This window comes from Molothrus aeneus, chromosome 9, assembly GCF_037042795.1.
Source record: "Molothrus aeneus isolate 106 chromosome 9, BPBGC_Maene_1.0, whole genome shotgun sequence".
In the NCBI taxonomy this organism is placed as follows: Eukaryota; Metazoa; Chordata; class Aves; order Passeriformes; family Icteridae; genus Molothrus; species Molothrus aeneus.
In genome coordinates, this window is record NC_089654.1 from 11,810,441 (window position 1) to 11,835,130 (window position 24,690).

Here is a 24,690-nt window from a genome sequence, read left to right on the forward strand (position 1 = left end):
TTTAAGATGTGATCCTGAAAGAGAGCTGAAAAACTGAAATGACCAATATCTATTTTTATCATCCATTAGTGTTCTAAACAATATCTTAAAAGCCCATTGCAGGACCTGCCAGTGCAGTTCCACAGTACAGGGTGCAGACATGAATACACTGAATTTTGCAGGCATGGGCATGCTTAGTTCACAGACCAATCCATGCAGAGTCACACAGTGCTGAAATTCAACTCTGCTCAAAAGGTTCCCATGCAAAGAAGCATCAGGAAACTGCCACCTGGCTTGTCTACTGGATTCCATCAGAAAGATCATCTGTGCACCTTGGAGCAAGCATCCATACTGCAAAGCACACTTGGCCTGCAGAACACAAATGGTTTGTGACTGAGGGTGACATGGCTGACTCCCAGAGGCCACATTCCAAACTGAGCTTGAAGGCCTCCTGGGGAAAATGAAAAGGTTACTAACTTTAAATAAAAAATAAATATAGAATAAATATATACACATTTACAGACAATTCTGTGACATTCCTGTACTTGCTTTCAGACTGTAACTGTTCAAGGAATAAAAGCTATCACAGCATAGAAAAGACTGTCTCATAGGTGTAGCATAGGCAACTTGATGGTGTCTCAGAATGATCCATTTCAACTCCTCACTTCCGTGCATACAAAAATGTTAAAAATGCCTGAAGCAGAGTTTGCTGCATTCCAGTCAAACTGTTGTTCTCACTTCAATTTAATCACCTTCACATGCATACTTACTGAGTGCCTCTATTCATAAATTGCATTTTAATAACCCACCTAATTGCCTCCTTTTCCCTAAGCAGATAAGCTTTTAAAAAGACAGAATCTTTGGTATCTACTGCTACCAGCAAAATTCAGCTGAGTTCTGATGTTTCTACCACATCCTGCAAAAGGTGGCTGAAAGAGGGAAAGAGAAAAATTGAATAAGGCCTGAGGAGTGCAAATAAGTGTTACTGCAAATGAAGCAAGGCACAAAACTCTATCAACTTGATTTTGTACACTTTTTAAAGTGTGGCAAAACTTGCCTATAAAATAAATATTTGATTAAAATATTTACTACAATTGAAAAAGAGTTGGACTAGGAAAGGAAAGCTAAGCAAATCCTCTAAGGAATTCTGCAGGATTCATTTCTATACTGGGTCTACACATTTCTACATGGTCTGTGCACAGCAGATTTTACTTGATTGTTGTATTAGAAATTGCTCAGGGGGAAAAAAAACGGTTTTTTGATTTTATGAAAAATCACCATTATATCAGATTTTGGATATGAAGTCATTGCTTTTGAAGGACATTATCCAAAAAAACAACCCCCAAACCCAACACACTGTGAATAGATCCAGACATCCAGCGCCAGGAATGCTACTCAGACCCATCCCACAGAGTGTTTCTCTTTCCCTTTAAGTGGCATTGTTGTTGGCAGGAAGGATCTGTGCACCAGTTATACAAAAGCTTCTGATCAGCACATTGAGAAGATATGTCCAGTATTATCCACCCCACTTTAGGAATGCTTTAGGTCTAATCCCTACTCCTGGGCCTTAAGCCCCTGCTACTGAAAACAATCCCAGCTCTTCACCAAGAAGTGCCACAAAAAGGTGGAGTAGGCAAATGTTTACCTTCCCATAGTGGATAATTTTGTACCTTCAACATCTCCAAGCCTAGAAAATCTTTGGAGATAAAAACCAAGGCTTTAGTTCTTGAGCTGCACCACAGTGCTGTTTTCTCTGTTCTCTGGAAGCCTCAGTGGCTTCTCCACAGCCCTCCCAGGCTCACACAGCTCTGACAGTTCACCTCCTCTCACCTGATGCTGGGATGCCACAATCAAGCTAGAAGAGAAGAAAAAAAAGGACAAAAATGTTTATGCACTCAGATTTGTGTGTGCTGTGCAACAGGAAATGCTCAAAACCATATTCTAAGAAAAATATTCCAACTCTGATACTATGTGTGATTATAGATAATTCCTAATAACTTTTAGAGATATATGTCTAGTACTTACACCATGACTGCATCAGGTAAGCTTTATTTTGGTTAAGGTAGAGAACAAGTTCCAAAAGCACAGGGCAAAAGCTTCTCCCCACTGACTGATGTGTTTCTACACATGCACAGATTTGCTCTTCTCTTCACAAATATCCCTGTATTATACAGACAAAACCCTTCTAGCACACATTCATCAGTAAATGTCCAGGAAGAACAAATCAATATGCCAAACCACAGGCAAAAACACAGGCAACAAAGCACATTTTCTAGGGGCTCAGAAATGACAGAATACAATGGTACAATTTATAATGTTCTTCATCCTGATGCCAGAGCTGATTTTCTTCGGTGCAAAATCCAGTGCACTGAAAACTCTGAATGCATCCAAGTCCATATTATATGCAGTGAAAATACAACACCTGTGAAGGGTTTCTAATGGACATGGTGAATTCCTTTCATGTTTCTTTGGCCTTTTTAAGTAGATTCAGCAAGGTCATAATTTTTGTTTCACTTTCACCAACTCATAGAATTCTAGACTCAAAACTGTCTAAGGTGAAAGGACTGATCTAAGGGTTTTATTTAACAGGGAACAATAAAAATAAAAAAGAAATCAATATATTCCAGAGTACTTTTATTTTTGTGAAGAAAGCTTTCAATATGCCATGTCAAAGTCTGCAAAGTGGCTTAAGTTTTTATTGACAGAATGACATCTTAAATAAAGTTCTCCACAATGTCCAGTTCTTTAGTAAGAGGTGACTTCTTCTAAGATTTACTTCAAACTATGGTGTAACGAATTTGCCCATTTATAATCCAGAAGCAACCACAGAAATCCTGTTACTGGGTTTAGGTCCTGCCCTTTTTTAAGTTTAACCAAAAAGAAAATATGCTCAGAAAAGCATTAAAATATGTTTAAATCAAGACAAAATGAAATAACAGTTAACATTAAAACCATTTTTTAGAACCTTTCCAGAAAAAGGGGCAGAAGAGATGGCTTCAAAAGAACCTTCAGAAGCGAGAGGTCAACACAGTGTTTCAACACAACCAAAATCCACATGCAGAGAACACAGGAGATACCCATGAACCCAAAGTAGCAGCCAATGCAAGAACTTGTTTGCTCCAGTTCAGAAGACATGTTTCATGTGCTTGATTCCATATGTTTTGAAGAAAACCATGATGATCAATGCCCAGAGTCCTAAAATAAATCCTCCAGGTGGATGCCAGTCCTTTTGTTTTGGTTTCTGGAAAAAAAGAAAAAAAAAAGAAATATTTGTACTTAGTTCTCACAATAAGCAGTGCACTGTGTTTATCACATGCAGAAATACAATCCTTGCAGTAGAACAATACCAATAAGCTGTATTTCTTCCTGAAGGAGAAGCATCTTTATGATGGATGGGGAGGCTAATGGGAGGCAAGTTGCCACTCAGGCAGGGAGGGTAAGTACCACAAAAAGGCCACTGGAACTGTGCCTGAGACTCCACTTTGCCTGCATGTATTGGTATCGTGGGATGTGTTTCAACTCATTTGTTTTGACAGATTTTCTTGTATTTGGTCTCAGGTTGATACAAGAGAAGAATTCTTTAAGTATGAAAAACAGTTCCTACAAGTGAAAATGTGAAAGAGAAAAGAGAGTGTTGTTTTTCCACTACCTGTTTTCTACAGCTGCTTTTGTACTCAGAATTATGTGAATAAACAGATATCTAACCACATAACAAGTGAAGACTCATCATTACAGCAGTATCATAAAACAAAATAGGATTGTTTTCAGTGTCAATCACATCTCCCAGGGGCCCCATTGAGTCTAACTGCCTTTCCCTAATGTTGAAATATATTCTGCAATTCAAACTTTTGTCCCCCTTCAACAAATTTTTCATCTTCAGTAAAAAGCCATGCACTGCAATTAAAGACCCTTTCTGTCTCACATGTAGCAGCTAGACAAGGTAAAACTTGCCTGTCTTCTTCCCTTACTAAACCAAAAATTCAGATACTCAACAGTCAGAGAAGAGAGAAATGGATTGTAGAAGGTAAGAGCTGCCATGTACCCCAAGATCTGTCTCTGGGGCTAAAAAGAAGGTGACTATATGAATGCAAAATTTTAGTTAAGACTATCATGACAAAAATACGAGAATTATAGTATTTAGAAGTGTAACAGTCCCTCAGGCCTTGCCTGCTCTTGCCCTCAGCAGGTATGTTTTACAGATCTCCCAGGCAGACAGGGATGATTTACTATTACAATAATAAATACTGAAGCGCTTGCTGAGATTTTTATTCCTGCCTTGCTGAAAAATTTGCACCGTTTTGTCCTTGTGCAGAATGGGACACAAGGGGCACAGACCATTTTGGTTTTGTTGCATTTAAGTAAAATTTAAAAATTCTCTTTCTGCCAAGTGAGTAAGTGTTACAAAAGATGTTGCTGTTTTAATTTCAGCATCAATCCACACAGAGAAGCTTGCTGTTCTCTGCTAAATGTACCAGGGAGGCTGGTGAACTTTAATGAAAGAAGGAACAGTTTGCAGTGTCTGTTCTTTCAAAACAGCTTTCCTATCAACACAAAAACAATGTTTGTTGACTGCTCAGCTCCTACTTTATAAACCACACATTCCTAGCTTTAGGATTTTTCTGTAAGTGCTGCAATTTCTGCTGTGCCTGCAATTAAAAAGTAGAACAAATAGTCACATCACCTGAGACACCCAAAGAACTTGGCAGTCTGAAATATTAATTATTTTACTCTGATACAGGGATCACAAAACCAGCATTATAATTTACATCAACCACAACAAAGCCAAAGATGTGAGCAGAGCAGGTGTCTCTGTATGCAAAGCACTGAACTCCCTGAGCAGCACTCGTCAGCTGCAGCGTGTGCTGTTGGTGATCTGCCTTCTCGCTGATATTCACAACTGCGCATCTCCACACAAACTGCTCTGAAAATCAACTCTGCCTGCTCAAAAGGCTGCCAGCACACCTTGCTTCTGAGAGTAACAGCACATGACACTTCTCCACACAAAGGGACTTTCTTGTTTAAATCTTCCTAATTAACCTGTAACTTCGTATGCATATTGCAGTGCCTGTTCCATCAATCTCTTTGTACTATCAATCTTTCCCTTCTTGGATCTCAGACAAGTATCTTACCACAAAGTGGCACCTGACCCTTCAAGACAAATGACTTCAATTTGCAGCCAGTGACACTAAAAGCCTCTCTTTCCTATTTTGTATAGAACACGTGATTTAATTTCTTTAAAGAATTTATATGAATAAATATTTATAAGGTGATCTATGAGTGTGGTTTTACATTTTGCCATGTCTTGTACTGAAGTCTCCATGGAATTGTGCAAGGGAAGAGAGGCCAGTGCAGCCGTGGCTCTGCACTGGGAAATCAAGGACATATATATAGTCACTTTAAAGTCAGGGGATGCAATGTTAAAATGTAAAGGATTAAAACCATGAAGGCATGACGAAAATTATATGAGGCTGTACAAGAGCTACATACTCAGTAATCTTAAAAATAAATTATCCTAACAAGAAAGATTTACAGACCCAGAAACTGAAATATACATGTAAATATTATACCACAATAAAAGAGCAAAAATATTCAACTGTGTTGAATATCTATAAGTCAATATCTCTAAATGGTTAATTGAGCACAAAATCGTACTGAAATAGGCCAGTATTTTCCATGAGGACATGAAAACCTTATGAATATCTAAAATTGGATTACACAGATTCACATTTAAATCCACAAAGTATACCTGCAAGAGCTAAAATACCTAATTTTGTTTAAATTAACTTGCTCATAGATTCCCAAGAGAGTTCACCACTAAATTAAAATATAATTAGTTGTCAAACTAACAATTTCATCTTTCTAAAATCCTAACAAACACAACGCAGAAAGCATCAATAACAAAACTCTGCCTAGGTGGGCACGTCAGCTCAGCAGCAAGGAGTGCTGGAGTTCCTTTACAAAAGCTGCTTTTGGCACCTGTGCATGGCCCCATCTCATGAGACATGAAGCCACTGCTCCCATGCCCTGTGCCAGCCAGCTGTGCTTGTCACACGGGTTATGGGATATGGGATATGGGATATGGGGTATGGGGTATGGGATGGATGCCCTCCCAGAAACACATGAGTGCCTCACCCATACTGCTGCAGAAGCTGCTGTGGCTGTTTTGTGTAGGCAAAAGGGGAAGAGTCACAGAGATTTCTCCTAATGGGAAAGACTATTATAGTAAGAAAGAATTCACTTTAACAGCAAATGAAAATCCTTTTTAGATCCACATACTGGCAAAACATTTAAAAAAACCAGAATTTCTTTCTGTGCTGATACCAGTTCTGTGGCCACAAGCCTAGATAAACTATCATCTCATCATCTTTATATCAATTTTAGGATTGATCAGGTAGCGTTAATATAAGTAAATTTTTTCACAGATTCCGAAAAAAAGTCAGTAGTTCTATGACAATTGCCTAGTTCACAGTCTCATTTCAGCAGATTTCTGTCAGATTCAGGCAATTTTTACGCGTCAGGCATTTTCTCACTTGCAAGAAAATGCTAAGTGGACCAAAACCATGTTAAGTGTCACAGTATTTTGATCTGCAATTTATTATCTATCACTATTATGTTTCAAATTGATGTGAGAATGTGTACTACAGACTGGTTGCACTACCTACAGGCTACACAAAACTTGTTCATATTTGGGACTGCTCTGGACGAGCATAGGCAACTTTTTGCTCAAGTTATTCTGAATTTCATTGTAGCACCCACCAGCAGGAACTGCCCCTGTAACCGACATATTTAGGTATTGTGATTCACGCAACACAACGCCATTCCCAACACCCTTGTTATTCCCACAATAACAGCAGTAATGCATAGGTGAAATTCAGTTCAGAATGGTACAGTCTGTCATGAACAAATAGATTTAGCAGCTTAAGGACTAGTCATTATGGAATTGCTGGAGATTCCAAATTAAAAAGACAGGTAGCTAAGCAACAGCAAGCTTCCTCCTGTGAACAGTTTTTTGCTGTACACTCTCTAGTTCTGGTAGACTCATTATCCTGTGGAATTTAAAAACAGTTAACAGAGAGTTGCTCCAAGTACTGTAATTAAGGAAAGGATAAAACAGTGTATTTTCAAACTGGATGGGTCTATAGGGACCTGAATGGAAAGGATCCAAGACTTTCAATGAAGGTGTTTCATAAAACATGCAATACATGTTACTTCGATTAAAATGAGCTTTATGAAAAAAAATTTTTAAAAGCTGAAGTATTAATTAGAGGAATAATGGTTTATTTTAAAAATGTTACATCACAACAGAAATAAGATTTAAAACATCACATATTAACATTTCACATGGACAACACTGTCTAAAACTTATCTACAAGGATAAATTCAAGTGTTTTCCACACTGGAAGACTGTCGGATTATAACATCCAACATCTTCCAACAGAACTCTGTCTTAATGTTCTCAATAAGCCAAAAAATATTGGTACAGTAAACTTTGGGTTAAACTCACAATCCACATCTGAATAGTTCCAGCACAGAAAGCCAAGCAAACAGACAGGAATTAAGTTATTACCAAATGAAACAGGGATACACAAATTCTTCAATCTCCTCCAGTACCTTTTTCCAAAGAGAGCTTTAGGAAAGGGTGCAAATGCTTAGAAATGAATGTGCACAACATCCTTGTTGCAGGGGATGTTCTCCCCAACCTGAGGCAGATGGTGTGTGTTTGTAGCAGGAGTGCAAAATACCCTGTGCAACTGCACAAAAAGAACTCATCAGAAGCACTCGGTGCCAGTGAGTCCATTAAAGTGGCAGCTATTGGATTTCAAATTAATCCCTGCTTAATTCTCATTGCACTTTCAGCACGGAGTGTCCTAGACCCAGTTTTGGCCTATTTATTGCAGCACATGTGGAATAAAACATCCCAGGGTTCTGGGGCTGCCTGGCAGTCAGCAGCAGCTACAGCCAGGAGAGAGGTTGTGCACATCCTCTGAGGGCTGCTCCACCTCCCCTACTCCTGGGGACAGCAAGCAGGGAAGTGAAACACACTTGTCTGTGCAGTGCTTGCACTCACTGGGGTGAATTTCAGGTATTTTGGGGGTGAATTTCCAAATTTTCTTTCTGGTGATTCTCCATTTAAATGAATGTTTCTTTTTCTTCTAGTGCATACCAAAGGTTTTCTTTCTTGTTCCTCAAGCTACCAAATTTTATATGAGGCTCTCTTGTAAAGACCAGTATAGAAATCTGGAAAAAAGATCCATGTCTCAAAACAGGTCTTTGAAATTTAAGGTGAACCTCAAATCCAAAACTAGAACAATCCACTGGCTTCTCACCTCAGAAAACTGATCTCAAACTGAAGGAAATTCCTTGGAAAAGCTAAATTCTGCTATACAGTGCATTGTGCAAGAGCACACTATGTATTTCCTAGAGGCACTCCAACATCTCAGGTTTACTTGCAATTTGGAATTTCAAACTGGGTAATCCTTTCAATTCTTACGATAAAGCACACAACAAAGTTTATTTTCAGAATGAATTTATATGTATCACAAGCAAATCACAGCATAAAGTATGTCCTCAAAGCTTTCAGTGAAAGTCTGCACTTCTAATTTGTTGGGTACAGTTTGAATGTTGGGGTCCTCACAGGGGACTAGGGGAAATCAAATAACTCCAGCCACCAAGTAATAGTTTAATCCTTTCTGTGCCCACAGAAGGATTAAAGTCATAAGAGAACTCCAGCATCAACGGTGCCTGTTAATCTGCAAAACAATTTAAAGTACTTTTGTCTGATCTCTCGGTTTGTATTTATTAACCACACTGCCATGATTACTGATATCTCCAATATTAATAAAATAATGAAGGAAGTTCATTCATCAAGAATAAAAACTCAAGAAGGGTATGGGAAGAAACAGCAGCTAAACTAAATTAACATCAATACCAACAACTGCATTTTAACATTTACTTTGTATAATCATTGTAATAGGAACAATACTGTTATGATAGCTTTACTTTTTCATTTCCTTCTAAACTTCATAATCTAGAAGGGCCTTTTTAAAATGAGCCTCTACTTATTACTGCCTACTTTCAGATTTATCTCAGCATTTCACAGCACTGTAAAGTGCTTTTAGTAGTTTAACAATTATTCACTAATCTTCCAACCTGTGATACAATACATAATATACAACTTCTAATCAAAGGGAGCCTTGCCAGCACCTGGGAGCCAGGGCAGTTGAATTCCCAGACAAGTCAGTGCTCAGCTGAGTGATGCCCACCCAGCAAACACATCAGGGGTTGCACCAGGGGGACTCCAAACGCAGGTGTGTGGTTTGCTACACCCAGAAAGAACACACAGAGACCATTCCAGAAAGAACACACAGAGACCATTCCAGAAAGAACACACAGAGACCATTCCTACCTGTCCTCAACAGCCTGGCACGGGGCTGAGCTCTCACCTGCTCTGCTGACACTGAGCAACATACTGGAATTCACAAATGCTTTAGAGACGAGATGAGAGAAGTCAGATTAAGTTGTATTTAGGAAAAAAAAGGTGCAACTGCCTCTATTTAAGGTAAGTTAAGCAAGTTGTTCTTTATGTTTTAATCAAATTCATACACATATATGAAGCCATGATTATGATTTTCCACAAAAGGCCACCTAAGTCAACAGCAAATATATGAGTTACATTTGCAAACACAAAGGTTCAAGCCAACTGAAGCATGCAAAAATACCAGATGAGCAGCTTAATTAAGTAGCCTTGGTATTCAAAACTCAGTTACCGCTACTTAGAAAAGCATGTTCCTTTTTTAATACATTTATATTTCATTAATTTGAACAAGAGAAGGATTATTAGCAAAAACAAGACTAAAGGCAAGAATTCAGTGCTCAATGTCACGCCACAAATGGAAAGATAACCTTCTTGAGGTCCTTACAATGGATGGAGTCAGAAAATGACAAAACCACACACTGGTGAGGAAGACCTCAGCAGAGAGAAACCTCCAAAAATCATCAGATATAAAAGCAAGTCCCTGCCACTGAAACTCTGGGTTAAGCAGACAGAGACAGCAGAGATCCAAGGAGGTGAAGGCTGCCAGAGGGACAAGAATATTTTGTATTCACAGAAATACCGTGGTGTAAATAGGGCCAAGCTATTCTCGGAGTGTAGGAGAAGGGATTGCAAGCAACCTCACCCCTGATGAGCTGCACTGTAACAGCCTTGCCCTCAACAGGTCACAGCTATGTGCAACAAGGATGGGTGTTACAGAGAGTGGGTTAGCTGCTAGGAGGAAGAGTCTGCTGGCTGTGCTGTGAGGAGGAAGGGTCAGGCAGTTGTGCAAGGGACAGGAAGGAGTCAGGTAGTCTGTGCCAAGAAACAAGTGAAGTGTCCCATCCCTAACCGAGGTCTGCAGCCACATCAGAGCGCTGTTTTTCCAAGAGCATGCACTGCTCACCTTCCCCTGGGAAAAGATTATCTCAGTGTTCTTCTGTACGGGTTTTGCTCACACAAATTCAGCATTGCACAGTGGGCAGTGGGCAGAGCTAACCTCAGCTCTGCAGAGCCAAGGTCCCCACACAGGGGCACATGCACCCATGGGCTCCCACCTGTTTCATCTGGGATCATTATTCCAAGTAGCAGCCTCATCTAGCCCAGCCTTTCTGAGAAGCACAGCCCTCCTACTTCCTCCTAGGAACTCTGACTTGGATTTCCCTTAGCATCTCTCTGAACCACAAGGTGAGTCCACTCAAATGCTTTTAAATCAATTTTCTAAGGAAGGTTTTACTCCTAATCTTATAGAATTAATTGTATGCTTAGAACTTCCATGATGAAGTGCCATTCTGAGTATTCACATTCAATCAAAGTTTTTTTTCTGTTTATATAGAAAAACCATGATGTTAATAAATTATTATGCTGTTTCTTCCAAAGTAGCAGTGATGGTTCCAATCACACATCTGTGTCTGCATGTCCCATAAGTGTCTATTCATTTACTGCCAGGTGACAGGCTGCATTAACAACACACGTTAGACTGCATTAGCTCTCATACTGAGTGTGCCACATTGAGTACAAGATCTAATCAAATACTTCAACAGCTACATTTGAAATCCTTATACACATAGTTTTTAATGTCCATTTCTCAAATCTCTACAGTTATAATTTAAAATGTTCTCCATTACTCTAAGCCCTGTGCTGCATTATATGCATGTGCACTAAAGCTCCACATTTTCTAGCTCCAGCTTGCACAACTTGAAACAGCATTACAAAAGGCAGGCATGACAAAATGAATGGAGGAAGAAGCAGGGCTGAAGCAAAAGATGCCTTCACACTTACAAGAGCAAGATCAAGAATGGCTGTACTTTTACTGCATTTCATTTTCATTTTCAGTGACAAACTGGTGAGTAAAAGCTGGTGACAGACTGGTTTGTTCCCCACCACCACCCAGCTTTTATAGGCGATTCTGTATTCAGTAGTTTTGTACTCATAAGCCAAACAAGTGTTCTTACCCAAGTTTATGTTGTATGTACTCTCTTATGGGAAAAAGAGAAAGACTTGCTCTGAAATATCAATGCAGTACTTTGGGGTACCCTAGCTGCTACAGAAAACAAATCATAAAACATGGACATGGCAGTCATACAGGCACCTATTTAGTGGCTGCACATAATTACACCTCCACAAAAAAGCCATTTCTGTTACACTTGATATGTCAAAGGACAAGGAGTCCCAGAGAGCAGATCCATTCCTGCACAGAGTTTTTGTAGGCATTAAGAAAGAATAGCAGATTTATGGTATCATAAATAATCACTGTTCCCACGTGACATTTGCATGACACAGCTCATCAGTCAAATGCTATGTGGGGCTCACAAAGAGCATCTTCCTGGAAGAATGAATGAGTGCAGCTGAGGACACACCCTCCCAACACCCTCACAGACCACCATGCGTGACAGGTACAGAATCAACAGCTTCCAAAAGGGTCTTTAAAAAGGATGCAACCACACATGGTTTTATCTAGGGGCAAACCAGTTGCAGCTTTCCTGCCTCCATCTACACTAACCACAGGTTACTGCTCCACTGTCCAGCTGTCATTCAGTCCCCTCTAAGCACCACTCATCACCCATGTGTCAGCCGTGTATTTGTAAATGGGCTTTCATGTTAAGCACTCCTGAAAAGAATGAAATCACTGGCTAATTCACATCAGAAGGAATCACTTGCACAAAGCTCAATCACGACCCCATGCAAAGAATTTGCACAGGAACCACGATGCAGGATGCTGTCTTGACTGTCCAACATATAAACACAACTGCTCCATTACCAGAGTCTTCATTCATTTACCCCTTCCATTCATTCTTTAAATGGAAATGATTTCATCAAATTTCAACCCTCTGAAATATTTAGGAAAACAATTCTAGACAGAGCACTAGAGAGCAGCCTGCCAATATCTCTGTCTGTGGCCATTCATCAGTCCTGTCAAGAGCTCGTGAGTTACATTTCTGTGCTCCTCACAGCATGCTACTGGAGAGTAAACAGAACATAATTAACTTAACACAAAAAAATCACCAATAACACCTAGGATTACATGGTTAAGTGGGATAAATGTGTGAATATATTTGGAGCTAACAGTGCCTTCCCCTGAGGAAAATTGTGTTCAGAAAGGTATTTGCTGTCACAACACCCAAAATATATCAAGATTGATAACATTTATATTTTTCCTTATCAATGTGAGCTTATTGGTAACACCTACTTTTTATACTGCATAAGCTCAGAAGAAATACAGTGGATAGAAGAAAAAAGATCTAACAAAACTCCTATTGCTAATTTTACTACTCACTGGAATACCATTTAAATAAACACTGTCTATCAGGGAAGCTTTCATGTGTAAACAATAAAAAAGTCATGATTAATAAGCACTGTACAAGGTTATGTGAGAAATGAAAATGTTACACAACACTGAACAGACACCAGAAAATGGAATTAAATCTTGCATCTTGGACAATGTACTATAAAATACTTCAGTAGTGTGTTTGATACAGGAAGGTCCCCATCCAGCATATATTTAGTGATAGGTAACACAAACTGGGTCAAAAATTTAGCCTTACACTCAAATTACACACGTGCTTAGACACACCAATGCTGTGCAACATCAAGCAATACAATAACAATAAAGACTACTAAATACATTTCCCTTTCCCTAAAGACCTTACAGCATCCTCTCCTTTCCTCTACCCAACACACACCCATGCTCACACCTGGCTGTGTTATTCCTGCCATTTTATTCCAGGGACACAACTACAACCCATCAGAAAGCAGAGATCTGTAATCAGCCACAGTGGCTGCTGAGCCTCCTCTCCAGGCTCATCTCACCAAAACTGCAGGACCAAAACTTTTAGTCAGGTAATTCCCAAACACAGCTTTGGGGAGAGAAGGGCTGAGGAGCAATCAGACCCCTCCAAGGTTCATGAAGAGACACTGCAAGGGGGTTCTGACAGAAGCCATTCAGCAGCACCAGGAAAGAGCTGAAGCAGAATGTGCCTCACTCCTGCACTACAGCAGGAATGTATTCTGTCCTTTCCCCAGTTTCTACTGCACACAGAGCCAGAAAAAATCTGGCCAAACAAGCTGGGTGTAATTTGGGGATGCCAAAGGCAGTGTTTTCATAGCCCAAACAGGCTTCTGCAGAAAAATCTGCAAGCTAGGAAAGGGGCCCTTTCTCTGAATATAAAAACCAGTATCTCACTAACCAGTGACCACCATGGAGCATTGCTTACTTTACATTTGCCAGTAAATCTCATTCCTAATGCAAAGCCTGGTCCAAAGAGTTCTCCTATGGAACAGCAAAGCTCATCACCAAAATAAAAGTAACTCTGGAACAGTATCCATTTTGTTAATACTGTATCTAATAAAAGAAAAAGATATTTGATTTACCATCAAAAGGATTTGATAAATCAGTCTTCTGTTACCTAGGGAAGTCCTAAAATTTATTCTACATCAACCATAAATTTTGAATTACTACACCAAAGCAGTTTATTGGTTGTTTTGTTATAGACAAGATTTATATTTTTTTTAATTTAAGAAAGATTAAAAAAATAAATGTAGCAGTAGCTCTTCATTGCACGATATCTTCAGCTTTTACTATACATTAAGACAATGAATAAAGTAATTTCTTTTAAATATAGACTTATAGTGCTACTGTTCACAATAATAATAATAATAGTAATAAACATCATAGTCTCTACAACCCTGTAATTCTACTGCTAGGAATTATGTCTTCTCACTAAGGTTTTGTGGCTTAATTGTCTTCATGTAATATTGATATCTGGTACTTGGATGTAATTAAGAATAGGGGAACCATTCTTAGAGTACTATTCCAATCCATTAGGTAAATTTTCTCACTATGATATGAAAATTTTCATCTACTTAATTAGCACACCTACTTCTTCCATGCCTAAGTGCACCTAAGCTCTGTTTTATGATGCCCAAGGAAAGGAAAAAGAAACCACAACACATCAATTATGCTTCCACTCAGTTGTACAACTATTTTAAAATGTGTGAACAGTTAAGACAAAATTGAAAAATTACCATAATAGGCTTTTGACACTTCCCCGCTTAAGCAAAAATTAATTCTAGCTCCCTGTTTTTATGCAAAGCCTTTATAATTTCTCTAATCTCAAGTTCCCACGAGAGAGAACACAATTCTTTCAAGTACAAGTATGTGAGGCTTGGCATCTTCTCTTTTTAGTTATGCAGTTTATTTGATGGAAGTCTAAACTGCTAAGCCTCCCTTTGTGCTTAATATAAGCCATCCTCAGTGGAAATACAAGTTAATTTAAGTAAAATGAAATTTTAGGAAGGATGCATTCTCTTGCACAGAAAGCCTCACTAAATCAAAGCTTTTTTTAAATGCAGCATCTGTTTCCTGAATTGCTCTAGAACCTGTAATAAAATAAACTAAAAAGAAGAAAAATTTTTAAAAGGTACTTTTACATATAAAACATCATAAACATAAAAACAGACAAATGGAGCAGCTTACCTCTCATTTTACTGTGTTTTGCAGCCTCACCTTGTATTGCACATGAAGACACTCTTGCAACACAATGAATTAGCACGTTTTAAGCATCATCTCTTTTATTCATGGTCACTATTATTAAAACCTACTGCTTGTGCATCAGCTGTAATGTATTGCTGGGATACAGTGCCATACACACTAAGCTGTGTGGACCACATCCTAAATTCACAGTTATTCCACAGCACTGCTTAGCCCTGAAACACACTTGAAGTATTTGTACATCACATACTTTGCTTCAGCAAAAGTCAGGGGTCTATTCTGCTGCCTACAAACCTATTGAGGTCACAGACAGCTTGTGCAGTTCTTTAGTCCACTCCCATGAGAGGCAGAGGTATATTATTTGCATACCATTATGTATTGAAAAACCTATTCAGTTATCCCCACTGGAGACAACTCATCTCCCTGCCCTAAATAGCATTCACTTTTCCAATATTTGAAGGAACAGCAAGGAAATGGGACCCAGTGCAGACAAATCCAAAAAGACTCAGAATATCGAAGAATTTCGACTTATAAATAACAAATGTGAATGAATGCAGACCAATATATCACATAAAAATACCATGGAAGGAAGGAATGATGAAAAAAGTGAATTATATGCTTAAGAGAGGACTAAAATGTTGAGAGTGAAAATGGCTGAAGAGATAATTTTAGGAAAAAAGCTGACATTAGCCGAGCTTATTATGAACCACAAAGGAGAGCAAAGAGTCTCAAAGCACAGAACTCACTTAAAAATAGCCCCCCTACATTTGCAGTGACAGCAGCAGTTCTAATACCATCTGCCCAAAACAAAGGAGACAGCTATTGATGTTTTACCTATAGCAGGGTGCAACAGTTCACATGGTGTCAGTAACTGAGACCCATGGGACCTGTACATGTTGGTTCTTCAGTACCAGCTGCAGACCTGTGAATATTTGCTGTGATCACAAATATGTTCTTACATGCCCTAATTGTCCTGCTCAGTTTTACTACCCCCACAATTATGATGTTTTGAATAAACATCTCCCAGCCTCTGCTCAAACCCTTTTTCTAGTTATCCTTCCTGATGTCAATACAGCCACAAAGAAGGGAGAATATAAATAAAGTATTTGTGTGCTTTGTGCAGAAAGTCAGAAGGGATTAACATAATGGTCCTTAACAGCCTTAGTCTGCAAATCAGAACCTCTTGCTGTTAACCTTGGTTTGCTTTTTGCCAACCTGCTATGTGAAGTTCACTTCAAGCTCTAAGCATTTCTGAACCTGTCTGTTTCTGTAAAGCTCTGAGCACAGATAAAGCACAATAGAAACAGTAACCATCGCCTTGAAATCACAGCTGTGAGCAGATCCTGAATAACAACAAAAGGGGATCATGGCACAATCAGCCCCACGCCAAAACAAAGACACAGAAACATCAACAGTGCACATTGAAAGGCTTGTGCACACAGGATCTTCAAGCATGTGGCTGCTTCAGCTGACAAGAAGCAAATAAATTTTTTGAATATAAGGAATATAATAATTTTTTGAGTCCATGGCTATACTGTTACTACCGACCCTTGAAATGCAGTTATTTGAAGTTCAGATGAGTAAACCCCAGAGATTACAGCACTCTATAAAGCCTGTCATGTTACAGTCATTCCCTGAATATCTTCCTTCATTTTACATCTTAAATAGTGCTTATTAAAAAGAAACTGTTACAGGAATTACCTCTTAAAGAAGCTGCAAATCCAGTGCAGCACCTCTAACAATTATAGCTACTACAGAGCCAGGGTATCTTTTAATATATTTTTTAATAGTACATCTGACAATTCTATATGCTGGTGGGTATGAAACTGATGTCTCATAATCCACAAAATGGATGAGGCTACAGTCACATATAAAGCCTCATATTAGCAGTATTCTCAAGGGCAAACTGAGCACTCCCATGATGTGCACAAAAGCCTCAAATTTATTTCCATTTTAACTTTCCACAGTAACAGCTATTTTTACTCTCATCTGCTTATGAGCAATATAAACAAAAACTTTCAGGAATACAAATACACTTTATCAGTTTTAGCTGATACTATGTATCCTAGTTGGCTTTAGAAATTCCGTAGTCACATACCCAGCCAGGATGAAAAATACCCTTTTTTTTTCAAGCAGTTCTTTGCACCATTGCTGTGCTTAATGAGCACGGGACTCCACCAGCACTGGTGAGAGTGAAGTGTGGCCACTTGAGGGGCAGCCCCTTAAATTGCTCCAAGCTGTCTGTCAAACTGATCTCCCATCCTGTGCCAAAGAAGAATGGAGATAAAATGCCAATCTGTACATGTCAGGGTTTCACAGGCTCAGAAAGAGAAAAGAAACAGGACCTCTGAAAACTGACAGATCAGAGTTAAAACTTCTTTGTCCAAACTGCAGGATCTGGACAGCCTAAAACAGTCATTTTGAAAACACTGCATCAGTTGCCTGCTACTGCCTCTCCCTGATGAGGAGACTGGTTTTGAGAGAGAGCACGGCCTGGGGGTTGCTGTCACCTTGCTGGGAGCCATTTCTGTGAAGAGGGGATAAAGTCACATTTCAAGATGTGACAGCAGAGACTGGATTCTACTGATGCCCAGAGCTCATAATGTACATACACATCAAAGAGAACATATTGAGAAGTGCTCAATGAACTGTTCTTAATAGTGTGTAAGAGGAAAAACAGGTCATTCTTTAAAATACGCTTTGGTTTTGTGTTTTAAAAATGAAAGGAAGGACATAAAGTTGCATGTTTTAATGCATAAACAGGGAAGAATAGGTGGAGCATGCATGCAACAGTTCTGGCTAGAAGAATCTACCAAACAGCATCTCAAACATCTCTGGGATGCTGGAACAGGTAAAATTTCCCCTTCTTGGCTTACAGAAAATTTTCAATGTGGTATTTCTAGTATGAAACAGTTAAAAACAAAAACCACACAACTGACTGTTCAGGTTCCTCATGCAGGATACCTTCCAATGCATTTAGTTATTCAATCCATTGTATTCAGCTATAATTGAAAAAATCTAATACTACATTCAGTTCCCCTGTAATGCTTGGTCAGCAACAAAAAGCACTCATGGTTCTTTTCTGGCTCTGCTGAGCAGTGTTGTGTACAGACAAAGGAAGTGCTCCTCATGCATTAATACTTTGGCACTCCAGCCATACAGAAATGAAGGTCCCCATAATTGCTGCTAAATTTTTAAGATTTGGGGGGCAGCATTTGAAAGAAAAATAATTCTCAGATAGTTATCTTTATTCTGTCTTGAAGACTAAGAAGAGATTCCATGTAATATTTCAACAACAAAGAGATAAACCAGCAGAACTTCCCCTGAGGTTGACAAACAGTAAAATAATGGTCTTGGATAGGCAGAGAGTGATCACCCACAAGAGTCCTTTAATGGGAAGATGGAAGAGAAAAGACTGTTTTACTACATCTCTGCTTCCAAGAGGGAAGATCATGGTCTGATGAAAAATATAACAAAACAGAAGCAGCCCTGTCTTGTCAGAAAAAACAAATGATCAATAATTTATGCTAACTCCACATCATGGTATTCTGTGATTGGAAAAAACTGATGAGAAAAACAACAGCAGATTTAAAAAATTGCATTGTATCTTTTTTACAAAAATACTTTATGCTGCACTCAGATATGCTGTATTTCAGGAATGTTATGAAGTTTCATGTGGCTAATGAACCATGTAATTTCTGAAGAAGAAGAGAGACAACTTAACTGTTTGTGTCAACTACTGGATTACATCTGTGAACCATTCCAGTCTCTGCAGTAGTTCACTAGATGAAAAAAAGCCTGAAAAATCTCTGCTTTAATGATCTGCCAGTAAAAAGATCTGTACCACCTATAACCAAGTCAAGATTGAGTTTGGTGATTTCTTGCAGTGAGTCAGAGAAAGGGGGGACTGTGCCATTCTTAATACATTACATGACTCATACACACAGCACAATTCTGCACCTCAACTTCTTGAACCAAACTTAGGATTAGAAGAAATCTTAGGGAGTGAACTTCAAAGCACCTATATGCACCAAGTAGCACAAGGTGTTGGCAGGAATACCTCTGCTGCTCTATGACATAATTGGTTTGGTTGGGAAAAGTGTGCAGTAATAGCTCTTTTTCTTCTGATCCTTTTGAGCACCAAATTTTCTACTAGATAGCATTCAATTTAAAGAAAGCTCAAAAGATTTAAATAATCTCTAATTTACACAGCAGTAAGAGAAATTAAGTCTATATACTGTTTACAATTTAGGCAAAAAGCAAGTTCTTATGTGCTGGATGACATCCAGTCATGATTCCACTTGAGACCATTTCCATTATAGTTATAAAATGTAGCCAAATCACCTCTAGGTTAAACAATTCACAAACATATGTTTAATACAGAAAAGAAATGGAAAAAACCCAAACATAGGAGACACATTGATTTCTAACTCCAATACATCCCAAGTGCTCTAGATGAAGAAAGGTTCAGCAGAAGGGGTACAGCACACCTGGGTTTAGCTCTGCACAGAATGCCTGAGCCCCAAAAACCACTTCAGGTGAGCTGGTGAGGAAGAGCACACAACACATTTCCATGATGTGCATCAGAAACAGCTTTCCTCACCTGTAGTCTGGACCAGGCAGGTGAGAGCCCTGGCAGGACAGGCTGCTGTTCTACAGACACTCCCAAATGGCCACAAGAAGGGGCCATGGCAAGGGGACAACACTTGTCTTCAGCACATTGCTCAGCACTGCAGTGGCAAAGCCTGACCAGGCAGGTGTCCTAGGGCAGGCTGACACGTCACAAGGCTTTTTGGTGGGAAGCCAAGTGATGTATTTTGTTAAAATAAAACTGGACTCTGAAGTCAGTGTACTTTTTAATATTTGGTATGAAAAATCTATTTTCAATCATCCTGACAAAATCCATTTTTGACAAAGAAAAGCATCCCTACCTGAGCAGACCTGTGTCTGTGCTAGCAGGTGCAGCAGAACCTGGACCTTTTGGTGAAAGGTTGTATTTTATCTCTGACATCATTCAGCTGAATACCATGACCAGAGTTCTAAAAAGCAAGATATGCTTCAAAGTTATTTTCAAACACAGCTGCATGAATGGATTTTCAAAGAATGTATAAATAGCTGTGTCTAAAACTTTGCACATCAAACCTGAGACATCTAAGTATACAAGTTGTTTTTGAACCTCTTAGCCTGTAAAGACACAGTAAAATGCAAGTATCACTTATCAAAGTACTTTAAAATTTTTAATAAATTAATATTCATAAACAAAACCTCCTGTCTGCATCAAAAATAAAAATAAAAATCTGGGTTACTGTTGTGCTATTAAACACCTTGCACACTTAGCCAAGGTTCTGAACACTAATGGCTTTATAAAACATTTATAGGAACAAAGACTCCAGCATCAGGATAGAAGCAGACTGGGAGTGAGGGGAACTCCTGAACTGTATAAACTGCCAAAGAGCAGCTGCAAGGCAATGGACAAGGAGCTTGTGTGATCCCTGAATTTTAAAGCTGTGTTTCAAGACTGTCTCGCCATGTGATGGGTTACTTTCCATATTGAACGTTTCACACAGATCGTAAACCACTTTAATGTTTGTGAAAATATTTTAAGTCTGAGAGCTAAAATTGTTGTGTTATAGATAATAAAAGGATATTTCAAAAAAATCTATACAACATAGTGTGTTCTGTTTTCTTAATACTGTTTCAACAATTTCTGGCAAATGCCGCTGAAGAAAACCTCTGTCAATTAAATCAGCATGAAACCAGAATAACAACAACAAATGCAATAAACTAACCACCCTCTACAATGTGAGAATGAGGCCCTGAGAATCAACAAAAAATTGATCTTCAAAGCAAAAGGATTTTTTCCTGGGGGAAGGGTGGGGTGGGTAATGGCTGCAAACTTGTTACAGAAGCACAGAAATGATGGAAACAAAGGCCTTCCTACAAGAATTACTGCAGAACTGCAACCCTGCAGCATCCTTTGATGGCCATCAGGCTGTACATTTTTAACTCTGGAGATCCCCCTCCCATCATCTTTCATAAATGTCCTGTTTAATTTCCCTATGGTGACTGGAGCCAACACCCTCAGAGCAGCTCCCCCTCTCTCCCCAAGGCTGGAGTGAGCCAAGCTCCCCGTGCTCCACCAGACCCTGGAACAGAGACACCTCCTCCAAGGGTCAGCACAGCTTCCCAGCAGCTCCTGCAATTACTGAAGGCATTTGGCACTGAGCCTTCTCATGGAGAGGCAACACAAAAGCACAGGGTAAAACTTCTACAAACCAAACTTACATCTCCAAAAGGAAACTCTATCTAATTTAATTGGATATTACATGTAACATTCCCCCCATGAAAAAAATACCTAAGGAACTCCTTATTTTTAAGTAAACCTGCAGCTGTAAACCTTGTCAGATTTCAAGTAAATTGTGCAATTTCCACTACAGGCTGCAAGTCACCTTCCTGAAATATCATCCTGGTTTAACAGCATGTTCATTTATCTGCTTAATGGTTTGAAATGGACTAAAATAAGTATGCAAGTTGACTGTGGTCTGAATTTGCTGTTTCATTTTGTTTTCAATTATAACACCATCAGGATATCTGGTGTTTATCTGCTGAAATGTGCCTTTCATCAATAAAACATTTTTCCATCAGTAAGACACCTATAACAATTTAAATATCTTCAATATCCTAAATCCTGATTAGGCCAAGTATGTTAACACACAGTGACATTCCAAGCACAAGCACTGGCACTGAAGTTAGGTACTTTTATTAAAATGATTTGCTGAACTGCAAGGCCAGCAATGAATATAATTTATGATAAATGGAAACAATCTTCTCAAATGCAGTTTGCCCTGTTCTTCCACCAGACCTGTTTTGACTAAAGACAAGTGCAGAATTAAAATAATCTTCTTTTTCTCTTCTTTTTAGTTTGGGTTTTGGTTTGGGGTTTTTTTTTTGGCCTTATTCCAAGTAGCATAAACTTATTGTAAGTAGGAGCATTGTATGCATGGCTGTACAGAGGGAATCTCATTAAAAAGGCTGTCTCATGTGGGCATTACTCTGAAAGTTCTACTTTTACAAGTTTATATTAATGACTGCATTCCTTTACCAAGCACTAGAGGCTTTTTATTTCAGTTAAAAGCACATGGAGTATTTTAGTAGTGTTCAGGAGAATAAATTCATCCAATTTTAAAGCTGGATAGTAGTAGTGGCTATGTTGGCTTAAAAGTATAATTAAAATGTACTTTATACATAATATTAATTTAGGATATCTGTCCACCACTGTGAAATTTTAATGTATATTTATGCTATAAGTACACAGCACTGATGCTGTTATGTATGTCTAGAGTATGTATGTATCCATGTGGATACAGCATCATAAAACACCACAAATACTATTCACTGTTGTTACTCTTGTCGCTTTTTGGTTTCTTATAATTTCCTTTATTCTTAGAGCAAAAAAATCCTTTTTCATATAAACAAGGCCCCTGCACAACTTGTCCCAGTTGTGCCAGGTCCCTCAGAAGTGTACAAGGGGTTCTCAGCAGAGCTAATTCAGCACAGTGCTGGTGCAGTGATGCTCAGCTGGTGGCAGCTCAGCCAGGGCATCAGCCTCACACACACCAGGGCAGGGTGCCAAACTCCTGTCCCCACAGCTGAGCAATGTTCCTTTATCTGCCTTCTCTGCATCCAAGACATTCTCAGTTCTGCTGGGTCTGTTCTGCTGCCTTGTGCAGACCCCAGCTCTGTACTACTGGCAAGTTCAGCAAACAGACGAGAGCACATGAACCCAGCTTTTTGCCTTTGCACAGCACAACACTCTATTGCAGTGTAACACACAGTGGCCAAATGAACACTCTGTGGTTATTACCCACCTAATGCTGTAAAAATATTGCTATGACATTTGGTCTGCTCGACCATTTTAAAGGTTAATTCTGTTTCCTATTTGAGCTTTTCCTCTAGGTGAGCCATTCCATGCACTTTCTATTTACTGATTCCAAACAACCCCCAAACTGTTTCATTGCTCACTCTCACTGTTAAGAACATATTGACTGGCTGCCTGCTCTGCTGTTTAATTCATTTATGCTGAGAGTCAGGCATGAAGACAGAATTTTAAATGTGACATTTGCAGGCTGTTGGGTCATTTGAAGCTCTGACAACACCAGGGAGTTCCTGACATACAAACTGGTCCTGATTTCCAATCTTCCATGTTCTGAACACATCAGAAATTCTTCCTGAAGGCGCAGATTTCAGCCAGAAGTTTTAAAATCCCTTGTGCTTACAACTTTCAGGAAAGGCTTGTACACTTTAAGGTTTTAAAATAAAGCTTATGTTTTCTTTAAGGTAAAACCAGCACTGCCTGCAGCATGAACTCAATGCTTTAAAACACTTATTGACAAAGGTATTTGGGAAGATCTATGATAATAATTAATACACAAAAAGTTGTTTACAAAATTCTATTAAGGGACTTAGTGGACTTTTATTTGATCCTGTTGATCTTGAAGTGTTTAGAAACAGCTGAGTCTGAAACCACAGCTTTATCTAACATTGCCTCTCTGGCTTAGTGCTACTCTGACCACTAACAAGTCCCAGTTTTCAATCTGGAAATTTTCCTTATCTCAAGGCAGTGAATGAACTGCACCATTTTGTCTCCCAACATGAACTGTCATCCTCTTCTCCACATTTCGGGTCAATTTTTCAGAACATACTTGATTACCTGGAAGATTCCATACAGCCAAGATACCATTAGGAAAACAGTAATGTGACCTGTTTAGCCCTGACTTAAGAAAACTGTAATTACTTATCCCTGAAGCAGGACTCACATCTATAATTTTATAGTTTTATAAGTTTAACAATTATTTATTTAATTTTGAAAAAATTCAAAATTACTGCAACAGAATAGGTCATTTAGCCTTCCTTTAAGGCATCCCCAAGATGGGGAATGCTAAGTCTCCCCAGTCATGTCTGACCCAAGTTTTATGTGTGCTGTTTGGCCATAAGCTTTTCCACACAACAGGCAGAGCCCTCTGAGGCTGACAGCAAAGAATGAGGAGACACCTGAATGCAGACTGGGTACCTGATCTACCCATCAGGATGGATGAAAAACCAGGCCTTGAACTCTGAGGAAAGAGCAAGAAGGGAATATAGAATCTTCTGCACAGAAAAGATCTCTTCTTCCTCCTTGCCATGAACTGGGGGAGACACGTTACAAGAAAAACTTTAATTCCAGCTTGTATGTCCACATCATCCCTCATTTGTTTACTTAAATCAATAGCACAGTACTGCATTTAAATAAAGACAATGTTAGAAGGCACAAGCTAGGAAAAATAGAAACCTTTTAATTGTGCAAAACAAAAAGCAAACAAAAAAACCCTGTTCGAAGCAGAAAGTATGATGCTACTGCTATAGTTAGAAATAAAATGGTGCTAATTCAGAATTGTATTAGGAGGAAAGATTGCTTTCCCTGCTCAACTCATCATGACAATTATTCCACGATAATGACTCCGTACTTTGGCTGCTTTTTCAGGAAGGGAAGTACGATTTAGGTCAAGATGCAAATTTGGAGAAATTAATGGATTTTTTTTCTTTTCTATCAGCAGACACACAACACCTCTAACAAGTAGCTCTGAAGTGTTAACCATGTCATACAGCAAGCATCTTTTCGTTGCCATGTTCAGAATGAGACTTTTATAAT

At 39.0% G+C, this 24,690-nt stretch overlaps 1 protein-coding gene across 1 annotated transcript in view; it reads right to left on the reverse strand.

Moving 5' to 3' along the window:
* Positions 1-2,596: 2,596 nt before the first annotated feature.
* The window catches only part of PIGK (phosphatidylinositol glycan anchor biosynthesis class K), a 65,929-nt gene continuing 43,835 nt past the window's right edge, over positions 2,597-24,690 (reverse strand). Inside the window, exon 11 of the mRNA XM_066555952.1 lies at positions 2,597-3,220. Coding sequence (XP_066412049.1) covers positions 3,104-3,220 — 117 coding nt within the window. The 3' untranslated portion in view covers positions 2,597-3,103. The remainder of the gene's footprint in view (positions 3,221-24,690) is intronic.